Below are 27892 nucleotides of genomic sequence, written 5' to 3'. Positions count from 1 at the left end.
ATAAACAAGCGTGATGTCATAAGCGCACTAGCAAACATGAACACGTCTCACTCGATGACCGTGGAAACTCGCTGTCAAAATGCTGGAGCGAGGAAGCATGGCAGCAGCGACCTCTCACTTCAACTCTGAACTAGAAGCGGCAAAAATGCAGCGCAGGATGGACTCTGTCCCCGTCACAGGTCGCTTTCAGGATAGGGCCAAGGCAATCGTATCGTCGAAGTGGATCGTCACAAATACGGCCTGCTTTGCTCCACTGTGTTGCTTTGCTGGCGAAAACCATCTCCTCCTGTTTGTGCAAGTCCCGCACTCAAGTTTCGGGTACTCCGAACGCCTTGATGCAACCAGATTTCCATCCATCTCCTCACACATGACCACTTTCCTTTTAAATGCAGCATCATGATGAACTCGGTGCTTTATGCTGATAGAGCAAACGCAGAAAATGGGAAGACAGACGGTGGACGAATGCCTAAGCACATGTACTACAGCACATGGAGGAAGTTACGGCAGCTAGGCTCGAAGCACGTATGAGGCGGCCATTCTGAAATGCCGATGGTGATATGGTAATGCAGATTTACAGTTGGGCTCAATTCTGATGCGCCGATTTTAATGGGTCGACCTATATTCAAATATTTTTTTTTTTTTTTTCACTTCTCGGAGAGCACAATATCTAGGGGTCGACCTATATTCGTGCTTCACCTATTTGCGAGTAAAACTGTATGACGGTCGATGAGATAGGTGCACTTTGGATTCAGTTCCGTTTAACCAGAGTTTGTCAAAATTTTTTATGTGGGTGACCGACGAAAGTTGGTACTTTTGTCCCATATATCTGGCATTTCTGTTTAAAAGCGAGTTTCATTTATTAGGAGTCCACTGTAACTCTTATCCTGTGTTTTATGCAGTCTCGTCAGTCAGTGGCCAGCATTGTGGGGAAGCTGATGCGGCCAGTGCAGGACCTGCTGTCTTCACTCCGTGGCATGCCAGCCCTGGTAGAAGCAATGACACTGCTAGGGCCAGCACTGTCGACACTACTAGCCCGAGGCAGTGGCCACACCTCGAAGGCGAGTGTCTGTTCATTGCTCAAGCACAATTGCGATACTGGCAGTGGAAGGTATTTTTGTTATTTGTGAAAATCATTTGATGAAATTTGGCATGTGTATGTAATTTATTATGGTGATATCAGATCTTTGGTCAGTTCTGAGTAGAGTTGGGTGAATATTCCTATATTCTTTGGTTTAAAACTTTGAATCGAATGTTACACTATTTGATACTCGCTGTAGATAAAATTTTCGTGTTAAGTCGAGCCCACTTATGGCGGACTAGGACGTTGCGCAGCGTCCGATAGTCATACAGTCGAACCTCGATATATTGAACAGCACAGTGATAGTGAAATAGTTCGATATAGCCAGAATTTGATACCGTATTTATTCGAATCTAGGCTGATAGTATTTTTCAAATACAGTCAACGACTGAATTTTCGGATGCCCAAATTTTCGGACATGCCTGATATTTTGGACGTCTTCGCAGCACTGCCACGAGCCCCATAGAATCAATGTATAAGGACATCTGAAGTTTCGGAAGCTCGAACCCCCCACCGTCCAATTTTACGGACTTTTTGACACGACGGAAGGTCCTTTGGCTTCTTGCGCAGCGCCCTTGCGAAGGATATCGACTTGCAGCCGAAGCATATCGCCGCTTCGTACCACAACTAGCCGAATCTAGCCGTCACACACCGATTTGGTCTGGCCATGCTGGCTATGTTCATCGCTGTGAATGGCCGCACTTCCGCTTCTGGCTGAGTTTCCGGAGCGGCGCTATTTCGTGTGTTTGCTCAGGCTACGTTTTGGCTAGTGTGGTGTGTGGTTGTGCTGTTGTGCCAAGTGTGCTCTGCGACACTAGGCTTAGGTGCTTCGACGCCCGTCAGCGAACTCCACTGTTCGCAACTTGAGAATTTCGCTTGCCTTCTATGGCCCCCACTCCGTCTTTGTCGTCCTCGCTGATGGCATCGAAGCGCGGAAAGCAGTACCGTACCCACGGAAATAACTTTTGAACAGTTTGTTGACACTGACAGTGAGCTCAACTTCTGCGCAGAACTGACTGACGAGGGAATAGTCCGTCAGGTTGTGGGGGATTCAGAAGACTCCGATGTTGAAAATGAGGAGCCAATGCCTGCGCCGCCTACAAACGGCGAGTTGACGCGAGCACTGTTGACTTTTTCATCAGTGTACAGTGCTGACATGACCCTTGCTCAGATCGAGGCGAATATGATCGCATGCAACCGGAACGCTGTCCAAACAACAATCAACAAGTTCTTTAAGCCACTGCAGCAATAACACTGGCTGCCCGACGATGCATATGTACATAATAAACCGGCAGTCGGCTGCATACAGATTTTTTGAACGCCTCTTTTTATAGCATCTTCATTGATGCTTTGGCAGGGTTTCGGAAGATTGGTACTTCGCCCTTTACCTCTAGATCCGAGAAAAAAAGAAAAAAAGGCACGGTTTTTTGCATGCATTCATTTTTTCGGACTGCCTGAATTTTTGGACGTTTTTATGTTCCCTGGAGGGTCTGAAAAATCGGTCGTTGACTGTAATCATATTCCAAACTCTAGGGTCAGCTTAGATTTGAAAATTTTAAGAAACGTGCCAGTTTTTCATTGAAACTGCTAAATATGGTGCATAGCTAGCGCCATCTAGAAAAGTCAGTATCGCAGCCACTACTAACCATGCCAGTAGCCAGCCGTACACAACCGAGGTCGCCATTTTTACCTGTGTCGTGTCGGCCTTATCGGTGTGCGGTGTGGTGTTATTGCGATGGCACCAAGCAGGAGATGCCACTACAGTGCCGCTTTCAAGCGAAAAGTTGTGATAGCCGCAGAGGTGTCGACGAGAAAAACGTCGGTCGTTGGAGGGGACAACGACGGCAGCTTTTTGCATGCGCTGCAATGAGGATGGCATTTAGCGGACCAAAGAAAGGCCGTCACCACAAAGTGGAGACAGTTTTGGCCGACTTTGTTCGGAGGCAGAGAGCAGCTGCCCTTCCAGTGACATCAGAAATGCTCCAAGCGAAAGCAAGGGAACTTTCGAGGGAGCGAGGCCTAATGCCAAAATATTTCAAAGTTGGCCGGGGCTGGCTTCAGAAATTCATGAAACATTTTGGCTTCAGCCTCCGACGTCGCACTTCAATCACCCAGAAGCTGCCACGTGATTTCAAAGAAAAGCTGATAGCTTTTCAGTGCTACGTGCTGCGAAAGAGAGAAGCGGCAGGCTACAACCTTGGGCAAATCGGCAACGCGGACCAAACGGCTGTGTATTTAGATATGCCATTGGCGTACACCGTGAATGAAATGGGTGCCAAGGAGGTGAAGGTGCGCTCTGCGGGCTACGAGAAGCAGCGCACAACTGTGATGCTGTGCTGCACAGCTGATGGACATCAACTCCCTCCTTATATGATATTTAAAAGGAAGACACTGCCTGCTCGAGAAACTTTCCCAAAAAATGTCATTGTGCGGGCAAATGAGAACGGGTAGATGACGGGTGCGATGGTGGAAGAGTGGGTTAAGATTGTGTGGCGACGGCGTCCAGAAGCCCTTTTGACAAATAACTCGCTCCTCATCGTCGACTCTTACCGTGGGCACTTGACCGACAACGTGAAGACTGTGCTCGCCCGAGTGAATGCGGACCTCGCTGTCATACCGGGTGGCATGACGGCCCAGTTGCCGCCACTTGATGTCTGCATCAACAAACCTTTCAAGGATTGTCTGCAGAGATATTACACGGACTGGTTGACTGACGAAGACCACATGCTAACGACAACGGGCCGCATCAAACATGCATCACCATCGCAGCTGGCGTGCTGGGTAGCTGCAGCGTGGGACGACATCCCAGGTGTTTTGATCGTGCGCGTCTTTAAGAAGTGCAGCATATCTAATACGCTTAAGGGGGGACCAGGGCCTTGAGCAATACCATTATTGATATATTGCTGCTAGAGGAATGAAATTTGTACGTAATATGTAATTTAATGTGCTTGATGCAAATATGTAATTAGTTTTTCTCTATATAAAGAGAAAAATATTTTATACAATTTTCCTGTTCCCATGTTTTGGGATGACTGGCAGAAATTTCTTTGCAGTAAGAAGTGTAACAGTTATGTGAAAGCATTCCTGAATGTTCAAGAAGTGCAGTAAGCATTGTCTCATGTTTCTACCTCTGTTCTATCCAAAGTTACAAAAGTTAAAAGTTGTAACTTCACATGCGATATGTTTATTTTTTCACCTTCCTCAAAATTTCAATATGTTTCAAGGTGCAGAAATGTGGTATTACAGTGAAATCTCGGTATAACGAACTTCAGGGGATTGCGGGAAAATGTTCGTTATTCTGAAAGGTAGTTATATCAAAAGACCAAAAATTAGTCATAACAATAGCATTGCAGTAACGCAAACGTCCTACCTTTGAAACGGTACCTCCTTGAACTCGTTTCTCACACAATGCACATGTGATCGTAAGATAAGGCACATTTATTTGAAATAGTCTGTGATCGTCTTCTGATGGGTGCAGCACAGACTCTGCAGCACGAACGATTCCAGACCGTCCGCATTCTTATGCACGCCTTCGGTCGCTGTGCCGCTTTTGGCTATAAATATGCGGAGTTTTCGCAAGCAGTCCAACGCATCTGCGGCCGACACGGACTCGTCACGGTCTTCGGGTGCTGCCGTAACGTCATCGTCCATGTCGTCGCTGCATTCCTTATCTTGAGTCGCCGTGCCCTGGACGCTCTGCAGTATGTCATCAGTGGTAACCTCTGCTGAGGTACACGTCGCCTCGTCACACTGGACATAGTCGTCAAATGTGACTGAAGGATCGATGGCTAGCTGCTCGGCCACCTCACTCCAAAGCTCGCTCAAACTGTCCTCTGCTGCCGGTTGATCGGTTAGTGGTTGGCCATCTGTGATCGTCAAGCCGGCCTTCCAGCAGTTTTGGATGGTGGTGGACGTGACGCTCCACCATGCACCTGTCAGCATTTCTGCAGCCTGTCGGACGTTGATGGCTGTCGAGTGCTTCAGGCGCAGGTTGATGAGCAGCCGCTGAACAAGGCGCTTCCGGAAGTGCGACTTCATGCTCCTTATTATTCCTTGGTCCAGTGACTGAAGTACTGATGTGCAGTTCGGCGGCAGATACTCGAGACGCACATTCGTGAGCCGTATGTTGACAATGTGCGCTGAGCAATTGTCCACAATCATCAAAATGTGCCGCCCCTCCTTCCTCATCTTCTCGTTTACCGTCAGCAGCCACTCGGAAAAGAGCTCGCGGGCCATCCAGGCACGCTGATTCGCCCTATACTGGCACGGCAGCGACAGTACATTTTTCATGCAGTGCGGCTTCAGAAACATCCCGATCACCAGAGGCTTCAACTTTTCAGTGCCATCTGCATTGCAGCAATACAGCACGGTGACGCGAAGCTTCAACTTTTTGCTGCCTCTGCACTGTTCTCCTTTAAAATGCATTGTCTTGTCCGGGAGCAGCTGATAAACGCAGGCCGTCTCGTCTGCATTAAAAACATGAGCTGCTGCGTAAGACTTGACCATTTCGTGGAAGCTTTCCTCCCTACACGTGGCTGCTGCTGCTTCATCTGCTGCCTTCTCCTCGCCAGACACAAACTGCCAGGTTACGCCGTTTCGTTGGCGAAAACGCTTCAAAGCTGGTGACCTCAAGAATTGCAGTGAACTGCCGCGCCTTCTCCTGCAGCATTGGGCCTGACACGGGCACATTCTGTGCTCTTACGTCTTTAAACCAAGTCAGCACTGCTGCGTCAATATTCCAGAAATCGCAGAGCCGCAGTCGCTTCCTTGATGGGGTAAGCTGAGATTCTTGCTGGTGCTTAAAGATTTCCTCTTTATCTTTGAGAATCATGGCGATTGTCGACCGCGTCACTCCACGTTCTTTAGCCACAACTGATTGTTTCTTCCCATCTTCTATCTCGCGAAGAATGTCTACTTTCTTGCTCAAAGAAAACTGCTTTCACTTCTTTGCCGTGGTTAGAGTTGTTGAGCTCATGGCAACGCGAACGCCGGCAGGCACTTCTAACACAATGACCAGAAGAAAAACAAGATGGACAGAAAATTGGAAAAAACTAGCCACCGTGTGAAAAAAGCATTTTATTATTCTGGATGCATGAAATTGTCATAGCCAATGGCTCAGAAAGCTCTAGGGGAATGATCTGAATGGGGATTTCTTCGCTGCCTCCGCTTTACAGCTGCTTGAAAAGCTGCCAAGGACATTCGCTTGCTCTCCACACTAACAGCACGACCACAGTCCTTTTCAGGGGGGACACTGCTCTTGATATAATATTCATTTTTTTCATCGATATTAATGAAAATTTGGAACCTTATTAAGATTCTTGTGATGATTTCAAATGTGTAATTATTTTTCCAATAGGCCATTTACTTCTCAAGATAAGTGAGATTCATTGTTCATCATTTGCAGAAACAAGAGAATAATACCTGGGCTACAAAAATTCATATTGTCACATGCCTAGTACTAGAAAATAGGGAACACAGTGGTAGGAATACCTTTTTGATGTAACTAATAGTAGTGTCTCTATAGCAATTCAATCCACTGTTCCAAATGTGAGTTCCCTACCGTCTGATCTAAAGCAGAACTGAAAAATATTAAAGCATAAATTCCAATATCTGTTCCTACCATTGTGTACTTTGCACACTCAGCTACAAATAAGCCACAACAAAAACTATGGCTCTACCTGCCTTGAAGGCACAGATATCGCTTCTGCAAATCAGCACAAATCAGCAAGTCAAAAATCGGTGTTTTGAGAAAACGAGAAAAAAAGAAATAAATTCACTTTTAACCAAAATTGCAGAAATAATTTTGCACTAGTTTGCAGTGAAAGGGGCTAAAAGCCTACCAGGAATGTAGTCGCTCTGACCACGGCCACCCAAATGTGCCAAAAACATCGTTTAGCGCCGTTCGCCGATTCCCGGTGGCTTGTATCGCACGCGCAGCAAGGTTGCCGTTCACGCAGGTCGAGCTCCACGCCGACGCGGTATCGCCGCAGCACGCGCACGTGATAACGATCTTTATGGCGAGGCCATATTCCCATTCGCTTTTGCCTACTACGACGTTACCGCCGCACACTTTGCGCTTGAGAAACGACATTAGTGCGGTCACGGAGTCCTACTGACGATAGCGTCGACTGGTGCGGCTGCAACGCCGTCGGCGCAAGTGAGCAAATCCAAGTTCCGCTTTGTTGCTGGCATTGACCCAAGAACTTGAAGTTTTATGAGCATTCATCTCCCTCTGCAGCAAATCTGCACGCTGCAACATTGCAGTGTCACGCCGAACGGGGTCGCTGTCCGGAACACATTCACTCGTAGGCGAGCTGGCTAGGCCTACTTCGGCATCGTTCGCGGCTTCGGCATCACTTGGGGTTGGCGGCGGACGATGCGGACAATTATTGATGTTCTCTGAAGGAATGGAAAGCATTTGAAAGTTATAAGCTGATTGCTTCTTCTTTTTGCCTTAGTTGTGCCTCCTGGTGAACTTTTCGGTGGATTGGTCATCGTTGCGCATTCGTCACAAACCTATGAGATGTGCCGTCACGTCGCCTGCGGAATGGAGCAGACCACAGGAACCTCGCACAGCCAACCACAGCACGCGTTTCTGATCACGCGCGCTAGTCGACGAATGGGATCGCGCGTTCGGACTTTTTTTTCTTTGCAGATTTTAACGTCACCGGTGAGCCGATGGACTCTCTTTTGGCGGGAAATTGAAGAAGAAAGGCTTCTCGTTCCAACAAGACCAAGATGGCGTAGGAAAAGCGTAGTAAGCGCGTAGGAAAATAGCTACGCGCCGCGATAGAAAGGGTTGTTTGCGCAGAACGCAGCTCGCAGTGGTGTTATAAATTGATATTGCAGGCAAAATACTCTTTCGTGAGATGTGAAACTTGGTGAATTAAAGGAACAGTAGTTGTAGGTACTGAAAATGTTATTTTCAAGAAATTTATTTTTCTTTCGCGATTTTTTTCTCCTCAAAACCTGTGTCCCCCCCCTTAACGGTACTGAAGATAGTGCGCTGTTTGAAGGTGACAGTGACAAGGAACACAGCGACGAGTCTAGCAGCGACAACGACGTTGAATGAGCTCTGCGCATTCAGATTCAATAAATGCTGTTTTCATTTTGTGAACGCTGTCCTCGCTTTTTTTGTTCGGCCTACATTTGAGGTAATATATATATATTTTTTTGTTGGCTTCGTACTTTAGGGAGTCGGCTTAGAATCGGGGTCGGCCTAGATTCGAGTAAATACAATAACTCTTCTACATGAAAGTTTTGCACGCTACAAAGAAACCCACGCGTTCCGTCTTTGATCCACTTAGCGTCACGGGCACATTTTGTTTGACCACGAAAAACGACTCTTCGTGCACTCTGCTGTCTGCTGACCCAGTTGCAGCCGAATTTCTCCTCTCGCAGTAGTCTTATGACCAAAAAATGTGGTCAGTGTGGCGTAGCAGGTTTGCTGGGGCTTGTTCGGCAGCAGTTTAGCATCCTTGCTTGAAATGACGCAGCAGTTAGCACCTGTGTCTAGCTTGCACGTGAGCTTGCGGCCTTCCATGTCAACTGTTGCACTCCAATGATCTGCCGCTTCGACTGCGCTGACAGTCAGGGCTTGTAAAAAGAAATTGTCTTCTTCTGCTTGGTACCTCGTGCAGCACGTTTTTGACGCCTCTGGTTTGTCGTCGCACCAACGCTATACTGCTTGAGCAAAGTGATTACGCCCACCACACTTTTTGCATGTTTTTCCTTCAGCCGGGCATATTTCGCCACTGGGAGTGGTATAGCCACAATGACCACCTGGTTTCCTTTCTGTGGTGACTGCTTGAATTACTGTGGCATGTGCTGCTTCTGCTCCTTCACTGATTTCTTTAAATTGCTCTTTTCCCAGTTCCTGGTCCCGGGAAATTTCAATGGTCTTACTGTATGATGGGTTCTTGGAAATAAGCCTTTCCTGCAAGCTTTTGTTTCGCAGTCCCAGAATGATTTGGCTACGGAGCAAACGGTTTTCTAAGTCCCCGAACTCGCCGGTCTTCTAGGTCCCCGAAGCCTGAGGTCTGTTAGCCAGTCATTGAAACACTACCCTTGCTTTTTGTCTCTTGATCCAAAATGACATTCATTAAACGTCAAATTCGCCACTGGTTTGTAGAATTCTTCAAATTTCTGAAGCAAAATATCGACGTACCTATCTGCTTCATTTTCGAATTTGAACGCGCTGTAAGCTTTCCTGCCCTCCTCTCCAACTGTTACAAGTAACGTTGCTGCTTGGATTTCTTTGGGCTGCTTACTTAACTGGGTAGCCATGGAAAACAATGTGAACTCGCATTTCCAAGTTTTCCATCCAAGCCATGTGTCTGCTGATAGGTCCAGTGGTTTCGGTGGGGGAAGCAGCATTGACGGGACCGACATAGCGATAGTGAACCGCTACCACCATGTAGTGAACCGCTGCCACCAGGCAATGAACAACTTTATTGGAAGAATGAACGGGATATATATACAAAGTAGTGCCCCAGTGAGTCATGTGCAGTTCATACATATAAGCGTGACATTGCACTTATTCAGCCTTGCTACATCTACCAACTTCTCCTTCGCATTCCAAATGCCACACACTATAGTCAGCAGTAGATCCTTGTCGCGTGCCAGCGCCGTCTTCTTTGTGCCGCATTCAATAGCACGAACAATGTCCAATTTTTCTTCTATGCTGAGCACCCGGTGTTTTTTATCCGAGCTTTGGCATGACGCAAGCCCTAGCTTACATGACGCCACAATGCTCTGGCACGGCGCCGAAATGATGTTGATGTTGATGTGGCTTCACGCGCAAACAAACAGGGCGCTTGGGGGCCGTTGTTCCAATTTCTGAGGCTTGTTGTTCTGCCGAGCCACCCAATGGGGATGACGCACCGCCGTGACTGCACAATGAGAAGTGGAAACCGTACTGATTATCCGATACGTAAGCAATAAGTTGGTACGATTTATGCAGATACAAAATGCGTCGTGTTCAATGGCCGCTGAGTTGGGGATTTGACTTTACTACTTTTAAAACAAAACTACTGACGTAATAGTTCTGCGGAAACCCGCAAGGTGGAGAGGCTGTTTAAGCGGGTACGGTTTAACGAGGTTTTCCTGTATTGTGTTATTGTGAGCTTTCAGAATGTGTAGCCAAGCCTCTGTTTATATAATGCCTTAGTGCCTTTAAGGGGGGACGTGGCTTTGAAAATCAACTTCCTTATTTCTTCGTGGATTTTGATGAAAATTGGCACAAATGTTTAGGATGTGTCCCTGATGCTTTCCTAAAGAGGGTGCCTCGATGCCAGCGCCGCCGTTCAGGGTGGAGACAACCTCAAAGGCGCCGCCATATTGAAGCTCACAGGATCGGCTGCACTAGCGTTCGTAACGGCGCCGTTCATGCTCTCGGCGCGCTTCGAGTGCTTTGATTTGAACAATCTTTTTATCAATATTGCATTGCGCATCTTTTTACTCATAATAGCCGTTTTAACATCCGAGGGTTGAAGACGTAATTGTACGAATTAATTTTAGGGCCCCGAGTGGTCGAGGTTGAACAATTAGTGTGCCGTCAGTTGACTATCATTTTAAACAGGCTATCATTTTGAAGATCCGTTGCCCAGCAGGTGCTACCGCTCCGTGCGAGTGGAAGAAATTGTTTTTTTTTTTTTTTTTTGTACGTGGTTTTTGGTTTTTCAATTCCTGCACTATGATAACAGCCGCGCGTCATCAGCCGCTCGCGCGCGGCGGTTGGTTTCGCTTCGGTCGCGCAAGCTGTTTCTGTTTGTTTTGTTCGCAAAGACAACCTGTCTGCTTTTTAATCTTTCAAAGTGTAACTGTGAGTTCCTCGCCTATTTATTGCCCACAGGGGTGCAATCACATCTGTTTACAGGCTGGCGCTGGTACATACAAACGTTGTCGCGTATACCAACGTTGCCACTGCACCTGCGTTTTCTTTCACAAGGCCCATGAAAACTGATTGCACCTCATTGGCGGTAGGATAAACCGCTACTGCAAGTTTTCCACTCGTTTCATTTTTCTGACAGGCGCACAACCACCGAGCGTTCTTGCGTGCGCTCATATGCAGGCTTCGCTTGCGCTCTGGACATGGACACCGGTTGTTCTGCTACGATTCCTCCGTTTGTGAAGCGCATTTCTGCATATATTTTTCATTGTATTTATTTTATTCATGCCCATCTGTACTCATATATAAATCATGCTTGTGCACCTACACAAAAAAGGGTGAATTTGAGGTCAATAAATAACTGCAGTAATTCTTTCCTAACAATTTTAAATCCGAAATAAAAGTAACAGACTGAAAATTTATGCTTTGTGAAAAACAATCGACCAGAAAAGGTTTAGTAAAAAGCTGTAGTTTTGACGATGCCTGTGCATGCAATTCCTATTTTGCCTGCAAAATTGGGTGGTGATGGGCTAGGATGTTGAAAATAACTGGTCCCTAAAGGTTGAGCTTCTAGTGCTGCAGAACAATATGTAACCTAGCTTGTCAACCTCACCCCTTACAGACAGCGAAGGCAACAAAACAAAAAAAAAAAAAAGAAACAGTGCAAATTATTTATTTAATGTCAAGTGCAGTCGACCATGAAAAAACGCAAACTACAATACAAGTAAGCAAGACAGAGGGACAGATAAGTGGGGTATGTACAGGGGGGTTTAACCTTAAAAGGAAAGCATAAAAACAAAGCATGGAAAAAGATGCAAATCTCCACATAAGCGAGCAAGACATAGGGGCAAAAAGTCGCTACGTGCACTGTGGTGTTACCTTTGCAACAAACATGAAAACAAAGCATGAAGAAAGATGCAAACTACAAAATAAGCCAGCAAGTCAGTGGTAAAAAAGCAGCTATTTACGGAGTGGTGTAAGATTTAAAGCAAGGTACTCTACGACAAGTTCACGCCAGCCACAGTCTTGCTGCCATAACCGTTGTCTGAATCATCAGGCTCGTTCAGCCAGCGGAGGTAGATACGCAGTCGCATGACAACAAAACGGCACGTCAGTTTTCTCATAACTCTTGGGTGGTCAGCGCATTCACTAGGTGGCAGAGAAACTGATCGCTCAATAAGGCTCGTCAATGTATTGATTGGGTGATCCAAATGACAAACATCATTTTCCTGTGAAAATATCTTAAAGACACATTCACAGGAAGAAACAAAGCGCAGTACCGTATGGCTTACATACACCAAATTTCTAGAACCTTGATTGTACTGCTTGAGCTGCACAAGAGCATGCTCATCGGACGCCTCATCAGCAATCAGGGTCTCAGTACAGGTGGAACATGGTTTGTTAGTACAGTAGATATAAAAGACTTCACCAAATACCCTGCCAAGTGAGCAATGAAGTCATTTTCTACAAGAGACAATGGCTCGCCCTATGTGCATTCATCATCGTACGAGGGTTCTTGAAATTCTTTCTGCACTTCTTGAATCTCTGCAGAGAAGAAATCCACTAAGTAGTTGCTGTCGTCAGCTTCATAACCAGAGTTCTTAGGTACCTTGAGGAACTGGCTAACTGACACAATTCTGAGCGCATTTTTGACATCATATGCACAGGGCACAGGAGAAATCATCCTGATGACCGAAAACAAGTTCTCCAGGCAATCTTGGGCCAATCGTCCTGTCAAGAAGAATGCATAGCCACATTTCTTTAGCAGAAATTCATGCAGTTGAAGCACTACAGCAGTGGACATTAGCACCCCTGCCTGGCATGGCTTCCAGACCTTTTTGATGCCAATGCCTAAGCTCTCAATGACTTCAACAGCAAGTTTCAGCGTTGCAATAGCCTCTTCATATTTGCTTTCATTTGATAAGCTCAGAGCAACAACAGGGTGCTGTGCAGTCATGATTGTGTACCACTTGAAAATTACTTCACAAAACCAGGCTGTTGTTTCAGCCTCGGGTGGCAGCTTCATACGCTCTACAAAGTACCTTATAGCTGCAGGTGCTTCCCGGAATAACTGTACAGCTACCCCTACCTTCATCTTTGATAAGTGGCCGTTGGAAATGTGCACGGTACTCTGGTTAGGTGCCACCTTCAGTTGTTCTGAGTCCATCTTTAGGAGCGCTTCTATGTACTCAATCAACACGTCACTGCTGCGTAAATTGTACTTTGCCACTATTTCTTCACTAAGTTTCATGGGATCTTTTCACACGAGGTGCCCTCTAATATTTTCTAGTACATGTGAAGGATCCGGCATAAAAAACAATGACATAGAATTGTCAAATGGGTGGGGAGCAGTGCATCTAGGGACAGAGTAGCGGGAGCTTGACAGGTTTAAGCTCCGCCACATAGCACGGTTGGAGCTCCCCATGTTGCATGTCACGCACAGCACACGCAAAGAAATGTCTGCACAAAGGTTGATTAAATGGACGACAAAGTCTCTCAGCTTCTCTCCATTGACAAAAGCACCTGTGTAGTGATAAGCAATCACCTGCTTCCAGCGGGTGTTTAGGCCCCCAACCATAAAGACGAGTACATGGTTTGCTGCTCGGTCGGTTTCAGGGAGCGTCACCTTGCCAAGGAAGCCGTCACCACTGCGGTCTAGCTCGACGCCCTTTTCATTTCATCGAGAAATATGAAGCAGTCTTTTTCAATGTTTGACATTGCGGCCACTTTCACTTTCATCATATTTACTATATCAATCAAAACGCCGGGCTTAAATGACAGGTGCTGCAGTCGTCTGCAAAGTGTTCTTCGTGAAGGAAGAGGATTGCCCTGTTCTAAATGTAAGTCGTAGCCTGCAGAACCACAAGCAAATTTGAGTTGCAGCGCTTTCTTTATGGTTTCTGCACTCCATGCACTGCTTTTCCAGCTCTTTCTCTTCAAGGCAGCCTTCTGGTCCTCGTTCTAGAAATCCAGATTTTTGGTCAGCGTTGAGAGGTCTTTTTCTAACTGCTTTGTTTTCCTGGCAGTAGTCTTTAACTTCTTTTTTGATGTCGACAAGTTTTCCTGCAAATCAGTGTTTTTCTTTTTCGCATCTTGCAGAGCCTTTCGTAGCTCACATACAGAGAGCGAGGAAATATCTTCATTGCTCTAATGCTCGACTGCATTTTCTTCGAAAGAAGAGGTACTATCTCGACTCAGTTCTGCGGAGTCTTCTTGGTCAGCGTCTGTAGCAAGTGTTGAGGAGGAGTTGGTGCCTTCCTCGCCAGCAGGTCCACATTCGGCAGTTCGTCTCATAGGGAGTTTCCTTCGTTTAGGTTGAGCTGAATAATAAAAATACAAAAGACATGTCTCAATGCTTATTGAAATAACTGCGAATCGCGGAAATAATACGCTCCACTACAATTATTACTCACGTCTAAAGTCGAACAGCGTGGGCAGAGCTGTAGACTTCAACAGGCAGCGTCCATCCTGCCGATTTTTCTCAAACTGGTCCTCTTCAAAGTGGAGCTAAAAAAAAAAATAAAACACCAAATGTGATTATTCACGTTTGTTTGGGCTGATACAAAAATACTTGTAAAAAATAACCAGTTATTTAAGGTGCTTAACAGAAAATGTTCATAAAAAATGTTGCTGTATTACCGAACCTCGCACGTTTCCAAACAATGCGCAGGCTACGACGGACGCCGAGCCAGAAAGCTCAGGAAAAATTTGACCCACAATGTGCGTTCGCTGCACATTTACATGAGTACATCCTTCTTAGGTATTTAGCTCCGTCACGGAATAGCAACCACGATCGGGAGCGAACATGCAGCGATAAGGTCTGCTTACGAACAGCGTAGTGCAAATATGCCCGCGATCATAACATCGGCTACGTCACTTTCGAATAGCACGATGCAATTATATACCAATAAAAAAAAATCCTGTATGCACTTTGACATGAGAGCCGCAATTATCTATTGAGATCTCAAAGAAAACCGCAGCGCTTCGAGTGGCACCAGCACAACAGCCGCACTCTCCAAATGAAGCAGTGTGTGCCTTCAGTAGCAAATAACGAGCACTTAACTTTTGGTTCTATTTTAGCTTAACGTAAAAGTAACTCTGCTGTATAAACAATAGCGACGCGAACTTTGCAAAGGAGACGCCAGTGCTTTCTGTGAAAATATAAAACAGGTGTGCGACGTTACGATTTTTTGCTAGTGTTAAATATTCCGCGAATCAAAATCACCCTCGTCCGACTCTATAATCAGGGCACTACTCGCGTAGAAAAGCTAAGTTCAAAACAAAAAACACGCTCGCGCCCGTACGTATGCGCGTACCTATACGCTGCCTATGCAACAGCCGCGCACACAAGTTTGCTTTAATTGCAAAATACGGATCAATAAGACTTAACTGTTTTGCAACTCACCTCGCAGATATATGAGCTGTTAGTTGCGTTCCACCAATCCCGCTTTACTTGAGCTTCCCATTTCTTTCTTCGCTCCGAGTCCCGGGGGAAACGAAAACAACGCAGGCCTTTACGTGTTGACCCGGAGCACATTGGCACACAACAGCCCGTCATGATGGCTCAGTGGACTTGACAAGCTTGTCAGTCACACAGTCGAACACTGTTAAACAAGTTGAACCACCAGCGAGTGCCTCGAACAACGCAAGCTCAGCTGTTAGCACCGATCAACTGCGACCACTCTGACCGCCCACCGTGATTCAATATGGCGGCGTGGGGGTGGTCAAAGAATGGCACCACCCTGAATGGCGGTGCTGGCATCGAGGCACCCTATTCCTAAAAGCTTTAGAGTGATATCTTGAGAATGCTTGCTTCAATTTAAATGAGCAGAATTTTTCTCCCTCTAACTTTCTCGAGAGCCTGGGGAACTTAAAAACCATGATAGAAGGCTTATTATTGACTGCATAGCTAAATGCGTGCTGAAGGTTGTGACATTCTTGCATTTCGTTTTTCGCAACAAATTTTTGGGAGAGCCATATTTTATGTTACCTTTGCATCAAGCGCACTTTCGGGGTAGACAAATAGCCATATCATAAACTTACAAAGGGTCAAGTTAAGAAAGCAAGAATGTCACGACCTGCACTGCAGCCCAAGGAACGTGACAAAAAAAAAAAGCAGAGTCAGAATATGTTAAACAGTAACATAGAAATCAGTTTCAGAAACTTAGCAGAAAGGCAGAAAAACAGTTTTGAGAAAACGTCTCTTAAAGTTTCAACTTCTTTTCAGTTCTCTAAAAGGCACCAAATTTGTAGTCTTCGGGATGTTTTGTGATGTGGGGCTTTTTGTACATGTGGCCTCTGGTCTGGCGCGCTTCCCCCCTCCCCCTTTTCTTTTTATAGGGCATTCTTTGCTGCCGCTGCTCTACAAAGAGCATGGTGCCTAACTTTCAAATCAAGTGACGTGCAGAACTGTGGGCATGAATATAGTTCCAGTGTACATTCAGGCAGCCTGTACCCGCAGGCTGCCTGATTGATAGCAATCTCCAGTACAAACAGTGAGGCATTTTTTTTTTCCTTTTGGTAAAATCGACCATGTTACAGAATGAAGGGTCTGAGTGTCAGCAGCCTCCCAAGTCATCTTTACTTGACAATGGCTGTAGAACTTAGGATCAGAAAGCCAGTGATAGATTTGCAGCTGCTAGGTGCTTTCCAGAATTGTACTTTTGTATGATGCCTCAATCACTTCTGCAGCCAGGTGTCTGTGCCAACCCAAGGGGCCTAGTAACCAGAGCTCATGATGAGGTTCTCTTTATGAAGGAGTGGTATGATACATATTGTTTCGAGCTATTGTGACAATATGATAATAGAGTGAACGCGCAATATGCTTAGTTGCGGGTCCGAGGTGCCGATGTGCGAAATGTGCCTAGCCACAGATACAAAGAGCCGATACGCGATGTGCTTACTCGCGCAGTTCGAGGTGCCGACGCGCAAAGTACCTAGCCACGCAGTCCGAGGTGCTGATGCGCGAAATGCCTAGTCGCGGGCTCGAGGAGTCGACCCTCGATGCGCTTATTCACGCAGTCAGAGGTGCCGACGCGCGAAATTCCTTGCGGTGGGCTCAAGGAGTCGACCCTCGATGTGCTCATTCGCGAAGTCTGCGGTGCCGACGTGCAAAATGCTTAGGTGAGGGTCCGAAAAGTCTGTGCGTGATGTGCTTGATCGCCGAGTCGGAGACTCCCTAGGCACGAAATGCTTAGCCGCATGTCTGAGAATTGCATGCACTATGTGCCTCGTCACGAATTCCAACACACCGAGTGCTGAAAGGCTTAGCCGCATATCCGAGGATTCCGCGTGTGAGCCTTGGTCGTGAAATCCGCGTCGCCGATGCTCAAAATGCTTAGCCACGAGTATGAAACGTCCACAAACATAGGGATCGGCCACGCTACCGCGATGTCCGCATAGCGCCCGTTTTGACACGTCAAGATTACGGCGAGTGGAGACCTCCAGACTCCCGTGGTGCAAAGAGCCAAGCAGACGACTTGAGCGCCAGACCAATGGCGAACCGCGCTAGAGTCACGTGGCGGGCGCGGCCAATCGCAGACTCCGACATGACCTTAAATCATTTGCTTTTTGTGCGCTTGTTTCTGTATGGAGGAGATAGCTGAAGCGGCAGATTTGAAGACTGAGAAATGCGCTTTCCAATGAGACCATGATGGCGGCGCTCAGTCGCGCCGTTCCGGAGATATTGTGGCTTGAAAAACGCTGTTCATTCTTGATTCCCGCGAGATTTTTCGACACCTTGGCTGATAAAACGAATTTTTTAGAGCACTTCTAAGTGGTTTACAGTAATGATATTTGGGTATCAGATAGAAAAAGGGTTGTAAAAACTGAAAATGTGATTTTCGAAAAATCAATTTTTTGGCAATTTTTCGCGATGCGAAAGCCGCGTCCCCCCTTAAGGGGAAATAAATGAAATGAGATCAAGCGCTGCTTTCGCTTACATCCCCCATCTTGCAGGTGGAGCCTGTTTGGTTGGCCCTGTGTGGGGCTCTGTCCTCCCAGTGCACGGCGGGTCCGAGGGATGACAACCTGCTGTGTGCACTGACTCCTCTGCTCGAGGCGGCCCTGGGGCATTCTCGTGGTCAGGTCCACGACCGTGCCGTACATCTGTGGCAGTTGTTGTTTGCTCGCTGCCCTGGCCTCCATGTGCCGCCCAGGCTCAGGTCTGCTCCCATAGATTTGCGGCTGTTTGGGCACGTTGGTTTGACATTATCACAAATAGTAGCACAGAAAAACACAGACGGACAAAGAAACAGGATGACAGGCAAGCACTAAGTACCAAGAAAGGTTTATTTTCAGTGACCCTTGTTCTGAAAACTCATTGCCATTACACAATTGCAATTCACTTTCTTCGGAAGGTTAACTCCTTATCTGACAGGTACATGGATAGGTCACTGCGTTAAAGGGGGATGCGGGTTTAAAATGGTAAAAATTGGCCAAAGAATTGATTTTGAGAAAAACGCATTTTAGGAATGTTTGTGCCTTCAAGCACCTGACCTCAAATTATTAACACTGATTTCGATCAGTAAATAAGACGAAAATTTCCTTTCAAAATGCCATGGGAGCCATGAAATGTCCTGTGCCAGGCAAAATTTTTTCAAAGTTCCTGTGCACGCTGCAGCCAAAGCCGCCAGCCGAATGCCGCCATTTTGTGCTTCTTTTGAAGCTGGTTTCCTTGTGCTCATTTTGCGCCAGCTCAAAATGGCGCCGCTCCAACAGAACGATTGTTCTTGCCGCGTTTCTGAAGTTGTTTTCAGGCACTTGATTGAACAGAGTGGACGCGCTCGAGGCGAACCCTCCATCTTATGCCTCCGATTGGCTAGCACGGCCAAAGTGGCTGTTATCTTGTTATTTTTGTTTTGTGTATGCCGCCATCTCTGCCGTTGCTGCCGGTTTACATGGGTTGCCGTCGTCTGCTTTCTCTTGTGTTCATGTGGCTGATGCACCATCTTTCCATCTTTTGGTGTGTCAGGAGACGCTCACCTGAAGAAGATGTGTCAAGCTTATGAAAAAAAAAATAAACTGTCAACGGAGCGAGAGGCTGGAGATTACGGATGAGGGCGTGCCGCCTGAACTGCTGGCACAAACGCAATGGCGGGAGCCACCTGTTGCATTCGAAGCGGCAAATTCTACTGGCACAGCACATTCTACTGGCGCTGTTGATTCTACTGGACCGAGCTGCAGATTGATGTCATCGGATCATCAGCCTGCGCGTCCAGCAGCATCCAAGACTGTTTTGAAACGGCATACTATTCAGTATTCAGCGGGCGAGTCTGCTGAGCGTGCGAGAAGTGCAGCGACCTTGTTTGAAGCAATGTTACATTGCAGTGTGGAACAGAGCGGAAATTTAATGTGTTTTGTACCCGCTTAAGCCTTAGCGGTACATGCCTGCCGGTTAATGTTCTTTTCAAATTTACATCATACTCCTCAGTTGCAGTCTCCGACTCCCATGGGCAACCGATTCTGCATGGAGTGCGCCAAGTGCGAGCTATGCGTTGCGTGCATATGCGCCGATCTCCATGGCCATTGCAGAACCTCGTCTCTGAGCCGTGCCGTGCACAATCTTGCACTATTAATCTTAGAAGCCATGGTGAAGCAACCTAGCGAGATCCCATTGCCTGCGAGAGTTCTCTTGCGAGATACTGCTTGACATTGTCGGTGAGAGCACCGCGGAAGCGGCATAGTACGTACATGTGCTCAGTTGTTTTGTTCATCTGCCATATTGCATGTGTGCTGAACTTCGTGAGAGTGATCTGCGGATGCTGCCTGATCGTGACAGGACTGTACCGTGTTGAACAGGCAAGTATTGCATGATGAGCATCAAAGAAAAAATGGAGATCGTCAATGCCATACTACGTGGAGCAAAGAATTCTGTGTTGGCACAGGAAAAAGGCCTGCCACTGACTACTGTTTGTGGCATTTGGACAGCAAGAGATATGGTGTTGAATGCCGCATCGGCCAACCTCAAGCAGGCCAATTGCAACGAAATTTTAACCTTACATAAAGCCGAGGTTCAGATAATTTAGACATGCAGTAGCCTCTGTGCAAAACCTTACACTTGGAATGCAGGTCAATCCGTCACAAAGAGTTCGAAAAAATAAATGTTTTTCGTACTGGACCTGAAAAAAAAAGAACGCTGTCATTATCACCCACAGAAAGTGACTTGTTAATGTTTGCTTGTGTGCGCATGACACCATGCTTGGTAATTTAGTTCGTAAGTAAATGTTTAAAAGTTTGTACATCCAATAAAACTGCTATCCTCGCTTTTTGTAGAAAAAAATTCTCTATTTCAGCACAGCAAGCGTCGCGGGCGGCTTCTGGTGGGGGAGAGGGAAACGAGCGATGAGACGAGGCAGGGAAGAAAGCTGTGCCGCAGCGAACTGGTCGAGTGGTGTCAAGCGCTCCGCATGCGGAGAGACGGCGCGAGGAAAGAGACCCGCGGCACTTTTCTTTCGTCTGCCGTTCCGTCCCGCGCTTTGCGAGGGTCATCATATAACGGGGTCAGGCGTAAAATTGCATCGCATAACGGGTTTTTTAATGCATTGCTTCTATGGGGACTTCGCCGGGACTGCACTAATCCGTCGTAAAACCCAAGTCGTCGCAAAACCGGGGGACGTATAACCGGGGTTCCACTGTACATCTCTCTTGCTGGAGTGGGAAGTGAAACAAAAAACACTCAGACATATGGTTTGTGTGTTTTATTATTTCTCTAAGCTTTAATTCGTCTATTGGAGCAACAGACTACACAAAGAACAGATGTTGCCTTGAATAATTCTCGAAGTCACATGTCACCACGAGCGACGTCGTAGCACGAAGACGTATACGTAGGCGCACTAGCACATGTATGTCATCCTGCGGCTTAGAGAGCAGTGGCCGCAAGGAGAAGGGAAAACGGCGTTTGGTTTGTAACTTCAGGTCTTTCCACAGCTTTGCGATGTAGTACATTGCAGACAAGATCGTTACCGTGCATTGTATGCTCTACATTTGTCAGCTCAAAATGGCCAGACCTGGTGGGGGGTCCTTCAAGGGGGGACATAGTGTATAGAGCTATCTTACTTAACTCTAGACCAAATTAATTAGAAGACATGGTCTTACTCAGCTTGTTCAGCTGATTACAAAAATGTGATTATTTTTCTTAGAGTAAAAAATTATGGAGATAATTGAAAGTCCATTACTGTCGTTTGTGGAGACAATAGTAAAAAAATATTGGGCAGAAAGCAATAATAATGCATGAGTGGGCCACAGAATGTTTAAGGTATGAAGTGCTGCAAGCAGTTTTCAGATCCAACAAGAATTTGCAATGTAGCAGATCATCAAGGTTCACTGTTTACAGTATGGCTGGCAAATCTGCTAACGGCACTTCAACCATTATGCATTTAGCTCCATATAACAAAAAAATACAATTGTAGCTGACCTAGTTTTTGAGATAGTGTTGCCACAAATAAGCAGGCTGAGTGAAAAGTTAGTTTTGAGAAAATTGAGAAAAATACAGAGAACTCGATTTATTGAAAAATATAATGAAGTATGTGCATGTCACCTGTTGTAACAAGCTAACATGCCGCTGGCACATGCCCTAGTATGTGTGCCGCAGTGTGAAACGTTTATTATAAAAAAAAAGAATGAAAAGAAAATAGTGTGTCATTTGCCGCCAGTACTCCACATTTCACATGCAGCAGATTGTTGATGAGGAATGCGTTGCATGTTTGGTCGACTCGTCAATGCAGATCGCGCACAAGATGAATAACTTTGATCCCAATAAATGTCATTGAATGTTGTTTGCCAATTACCGGTGCTCCGCATTTTGCACACAGCCAGATTGTTAACAAAAAACGGGGTGCACGTTTAGCCGCCACTTGCGCGGCAAACTCTGCACTGATGTGGCATCATCGCAGATTGCACACGAGATGATTACCTCTATGGCGAGACCGTGGTCACGTTCCCCTTTGGCCACTGCTGCACCGCAAGTTGCATTTCACAGAAGACGGCAGAGCCTTTATAGAATCGGGGCTTAGCATAATGAATTGCGTCTGCATTGCATCCGAACCAGCCACGGTGGCATCAGCGTGAGCGAGAAAACCCGATTTTTTATTGGTAGCCAGCGTTGAAGCAAAGTCTTGCTGTTTTTCTTGAGCCTTCTTCGCCTTCTCCAATTCGTTGGATTGCAGTAGTTGTGCTGGAATTCCGCATGAACACCGGCTGCTGCCAAGACTGTTTTCATCTGCTAAGCCTATTCTGCTGTCAAGGGGAGGCTTTTGCAGTGCTTGGTGGGTGTAAAAACTATTGTTGGCATCTTCTAAAGCTACTGCACACTTTCAGAAGTTTAATACCCCTTGTTCCTTCTTCTGTTCGCCAAATTTATTGTTCGTAGCAAACTGAACTATACATCGTTTCGTGCAGCATAGCGCATCCTGAGTGGCCCGGGCAGACAGCGAAAGTATGCCAATGGCATGGAGTGTTTACGTTCACGTGTCTCGGTCAACAAATGGAATTGTTCTTCGGGGCAACTCTTTTGCTGACTTTTTCTTCATAGCCATTCTGCACATGGAGTAGCGGTGGTGCAAAAACTGTACAAGAAGAATTTCACATTCAAGCAAGACCAAGATCGCTGCAATCGGAAACTTAGAACGGCAACTGCGCGTCAGGGAAAAAGGCCCTTTTTCGCACGTTTATCAGGAAAAATACAGCTCGCCGACATTATATAAAATGCCATTACGACCAAAATATTGGTCCGAGATGCATTAAAATTTCTTTAATAATGCATCACATACTGTAGAATCTAAAAACATTTTCAAAAAAGGGATTTTTCTGCGATTTTTCTGCGATTTTTCAGCCTCTAAGACCCATGCCCTCGCCTAACAGCCACAAGTTTGCTGAATACGTGAAGCTATGTGACATCGTTCACACTACATTGAGCCCGCACTACCGTAGAGGAAGCCGTCAAAGAGGTGAAGATGCTTCTGGGCAAGGCACACTACAGCACGACACAGTTCTGCAGCATACTACTTGGGTGGAGAAGTGAAATGCGAAAACACCCGTGTGCATAAATTTAGGTGTATGTTAAAGAACCCCGTGTGGTCCAAATTTCCGGAGTTCCCCACTATGGCATGCCTCGTAATCAAATCGTAGTTTTGAACATAAAACCCCATAATTAATTCTTTTTTCTTTTTTCATTTTTTTAAATACTGGAGTGGAAAAAGATGCAAAGAGATAAGCTCCTGCAGTCTCCAGTGGTCCCTAGCAGTCGTGGTCACAGAAGACCCAGGTCCTACTTCGTGGCAAACGAAGATGGTCAAGAGCTTAGTCGCAACACTCCATGCCATTGGCGTACTTTCACTGTCATCTGCCCGGGCCGCTCAGGTGCGCATAATGCTGCACGAAACAATGTCAAGTTCAGTTTGCTACGAACAATAAATTTGGCGAACAGATGAAGGAACAAGGGGTGTTAAACTTTTGAAAGTGTGCATCCACTCCCACAGCCCCACATCAACAAATATGATGATGCCACAGTCTACTGGACCCCAACCCCTGGCACTAAGGCGAAGCTCAAGACAGCGGTGAAAGCTATGACACTACGTGGAGTTTCTGAAACAGTCATTTTCTTTAACTAAAAGAAAGGAGATGTGGCCAGCGGCATCATCGTATGCATCACCGGCATAGCCAGCACCACCTCCCTCCTCGGTTGTGACCAAAGCATGCCTATAAATCTCTCCAAGTGATCAGTGTGCAGTTGTGTGTGCACCTTAGTCTGCAGTTTTCAGAGAAAAAAGAGCGCCGAGCACGCCGTGAGTGAGCTGCCCGGCTGACGTGGTACTGGGCTTTATCACTGCAAGCTCTTCCCGGCATCGGCTTGATGTGGGATCGCACACACCATACCCAAACGCCGAAATTCGCGAAATGGAGCCGCATGGGCCGTGACCACCTCTGTTGGTTCAAGGTTCGTTTGGGATGACATGACCGATTGAAATGATAATGTGACACGGACAGAGGAAACAGCAACAATAGCAGTCCGTATTTCATAAAGTGCGAAAGCATTTGTGAAGATTGGGCTGGCTAGCCACAAATCATGTTGAATATGCCTTCGGCCTGCCCGCCGAAGTTGCCACTGTCATCGACCCACTTGCATTCAAGCGACTCATCGGAAATATCCCTTTGCAATTTGTAGTATCTATCTATCACTAACTCCCCACTCCCTGATTTAATGTCTCAACAGAGACCTTTGAGGAAATGAATAAATAAATAAATAAATATGCGATAAGAACTTTGTGCCGCTTCAACAGCCATCAATCCAACTCGCAAGTGTGATATCAGCACAGATTATTGATGAGCCACCCATACGGACATATTAGCGGCAAGCATTCTGTGATGGCTTGCAGTCGATTGCCACAATGGCCACACAGGGTGTCTAACAACCGGGAAAACCGGGAATTCTCAAGGATTTTCAGTAGTCTGGAAAAACTCGGGGAACTTGTGCCTCTATCAGGGAAAATTAGCTGCAATTTTATTGAAGAGGTCGAAAGTCGCGGTAATGCTGGCTCGAGTAACAGTCGGGAATCGTAATGAATCGTCTTTGACGTCCTGCTGTCGGCTGGAGGAGTTCACAGTGTACTGTCAACAACCGACTTTCCGGATTCCTGATAATTTGGACGGCTTCGCGGCACCACCACGTACCCCATAGAGTCAATGTATCAGAACGTCTGAAATTTCTGACGCAAGAACTCTTCGCCGTCCGATTTTCCGGATGTTTTTCTGTGACCGCAGGTCCGAAATGGCATTAATCAAAGCTGCCACCGCTGCCATTTTGATTACCTCGCCGCCTCGAACGGGCGCTCTCGCACGCAGATCTGCTGGCAGCCGTAGCCACCACTGCGGCAACGCTAGGCCTAGCGGCTTCGACGTTCACTATGAAGCTTCTTGCCGTTGGGTGCCGTTTTTTTTTTATTGAAAGAATTTGCTGCGGTCAGCAATGGCATGGACTCCGCCTCTGCGGTCCTCACGATTGGCTTAGAAGCCTCGAAAGCACGGTGCGTTGTATAATGCCGGTTCCCGAAGGTCAGCTTCGCCTCTGTACAGCAATGTTACTTGGTGAAGCATACGCAAAAATATTGCAGTGAAGCATAACAAGCGTGGGAAGGGGCTATTGCCACGGGACACAGTATGCATTTCTTAATTATACACGCGTACACCCAATATTTCCTGCCACAGTACGAGCACCGATATGCCTAATATGTGTATCGACAGACCTTCAGGGTATTTTCGAATGTGTCTGTGGCGGTTTGAGCCCTTAAGGGCTGCAAATGACATGCATTTATTTTTTCTAACTGGCCGATTTTTCGGACGTTTTCGCGCCCCCGAGGGAGTTCGAAAAATCAGACATGGACTGTGCAACTGACCAAGAAGATGCTTCAAATGGTCCGTGGGACGAAGGAGTGGCGAAGGAGGACAAGAAAAGAAAGGACCTACGCATTGATGAATGAACGAGAATGGAAGCGTGCTGCCGTCATTTTGAAGGAGCTTGAGCTCAAAAAACAGTGTTGGCTGATGCCGAGATGCAGGTGGCCCTCATCCAAATAAAAATAAACTCTTTAAAGCAGTGAAACAAACACTTGAGGCTTCGTGCGCGGGCTGAGAGTATGTCAGGACAGTTGAGGTTGACTTACGAGCTGTTGAGAGAAAATCTCAATTGTGACAAAGTTCGGGCCTCATACCACTGAGCTTGCTATCAGTTGATAGAAATAGCTCATATTCAAAAACATTTGCTTCTGTATGTATCTCCTTTTTATTCATTGTATTTGAGAGTGCCCGACTCCATTTGCAATATTTTTTGAAGACAGTTTATTTGCTGTGCATTTTACTTACCCCACCCTTCTATTCTCTTTTTGAATAATGTAAACACTTAGTATTCAAATTGGATTAAGTCGTTTTTTTTTTTTTTTTTAATTTTTCTTCATGTGCTTACTAGAGTGACAGCATCGGGCAATATGGTTTCAGCCCGTCTTGACATAAAACATAGTTCTGCATCACTCAGGGAATTTTGCAGAAGCACTCAGGGAAAACCTGGAAAACTCAGGGAATTTGGGAATGCCAACTTGGTAGACACCCTGCCACACCTCCCAGGCCACTAGGCATAATTGGTGTTGCTTCATCAGAGGTTGGCGACTCGTGTTGTGACTTCGTGCCGAATCAGTAAAGTTGTTCACAACACGCCGTTCGGTGGCCCCTCGTTGCCAACGTCATTAGGAGACGGATATCAGCCTCTTCTTGTAGTTTTGCGCAACCTTTCACAAGACTAGCTTTGGACTTACACGGCTGGATTGAAATTATCATGACCCAGTTGAAAGCATTCGTGCCACGGCGGATGAGTGATGGAGGGGTTTGAGTGAGCGTTATGTGTAGTTGCTGTGACCCTCAAGATTTCAGAATCTTTGACAGGTGACAAATCACGCCAAATCTGACAATGAAATGGCGTGGACTGCGCCTGCAATTTACCGTTAGGGCCGGCTGTGTGCTGAGCAATGATCGAGCCACGTGATGTGCAGTCATTTTCATTGAAGAAGGAAAATGTTAGGAGAGAGCATTACATCACGCAACCAGCCTTGGTAAGTGAACGCTCTATGAAGCCCATAGCTTTGCTCAGTGGCGCCCAACACATGACCTCTTCAGGGTGTCTACCAACCGGGAAAACTGGGAATTCTCAGGGATTTTGAGCAGTCTGAAAATACTCAGCGAGAACTCGGGGAATTTCTGCTTCTATCAGGGAAAATTCGCTGTCATTTTATTGAAAGTGAAGGAAAGTTGCACTAATTCTCGCTCGAGTAGCAGTGAGGAATCGTAATGAATCGACTTTGACGCCGTGTTGTCGGTTGGAGGAGTTGGCAATGTACAGTCGACGCTTGCTTGTTGGCACATGTCCGATAATTCGGATGGCTTCACGACATCACCACGTACCCCATAGTCAAGTATGAGAACGTCTGAAATTTCGGACGCAAGAACCCTTTACCGTCCGATTTTCCTGACTTTTTGCCGCGACCACAAGTCCGAAACGGCATTAATCGAATCCAGCACCGCTGCTATTTTGATTATCTCAATGCCTTTAACCAGTGCTCTCGCACACAGAAACGCTAGGCCTAGCTGCTTCGACGTTCACTTTTAAACTTCTTACTGTCCAGTGTCGTGTCTTTCATTAAATCAATTCATCGCTGTCGGCAATGGCACCAACTCCACCTGTGTAATCCTTGCGATTGTCTTCGAAGCTCAGAAAGCACGGCGCGTTGCGTGATGCCGGTTTCCAAACGTCACCTTTCCCTCAATACAGCAATGTTACACGGTGAAACATACAAGAAGTATTGCGCTGAAGCTTCACAAGCGTGTGAAGGGGCAGTTATTACGGGATAATGTATGTATTCCTTAATTATACACTTGTGCACACGCCGTCTCCTGTCATAGCACAAACACCGGTTTCCCTAATAAGTTTATTGGCCGTCCTTCTGAGCTTTTTCGGACGTGCCTGTGGCGATTTCAACCCTTAAGGGCAGTAAAAGACATGCATTCATTTCTTAGGACTGCCCCATTTTTTGGACATTTTCGCAGCCCATAGGGAGTTTGAAAAGTCAGACGTTGACTGTAAAACTGACCAAGAGGAGGCTTCAAATACTCCATGGGGAGAACGCACGGCAGAAGGACAAGCAGAGAAACGACCTACGCATAGAGGAATGAATGGGAAAGGAAGCGTGCTGCCACTTCTTTGAAGGAGCTTGAGCTCAAAAAACAGCGTTGGCTGTTGCCAAGATGCAGATGACCCTCATCCAAACCAAAATAAACTCATTAAAGCAGTGAAATGCAACACTCGCTATTGTGCGCTGGCTGAGAGTATGTCTGTACAGTTGAGGTTGACTTTCCAGCTGCTGTGAGGGAATCCTACTTGTGAC

The 27892-nt window shown here is 46.5% G+C and overlaps 1 protein-coding gene across 2 annotated transcripts in view; it reads left to right on the top strand.

Annotated features, from left to right (window-relative positions):
• The window catches only part of LOC142573218 (uncharacterized), a 325311-nt gene that overhangs the window by 163567 nt on the left and 133852 nt on the right, over positions 1–27892 (top strand). For both annotated transcript variants that reach the window (XM_075682810.1, XM_075682809.1), the window contains exons 20-21: positions 900–1058; positions 17925–18130. In XM_075682810.1, the coding sequence (XP_075538925.1) occupies positions 900–1058; positions 17925–18130 (365 nt within the window). The remainder of the gene's footprint in view (positions 1–899; positions 1059–17924; positions 18131–27892) is intronic.

Source organism: Dermacentor variabilis, chromosome 2, assembly GCF_050947875.1.
Source record: "Dermacentor variabilis isolate Ectoservices chromosome 2, ASM5094787v1, whole genome shotgun sequence".
NCBI lineage: Eukaryota > Metazoa > Arthropoda > Arachnida > Ixodida > Ixodidae > Dermacentor > Dermacentor variabilis.
This window is presented reverse-complemented; position numbering and strand designations above follow the sequence as displayed.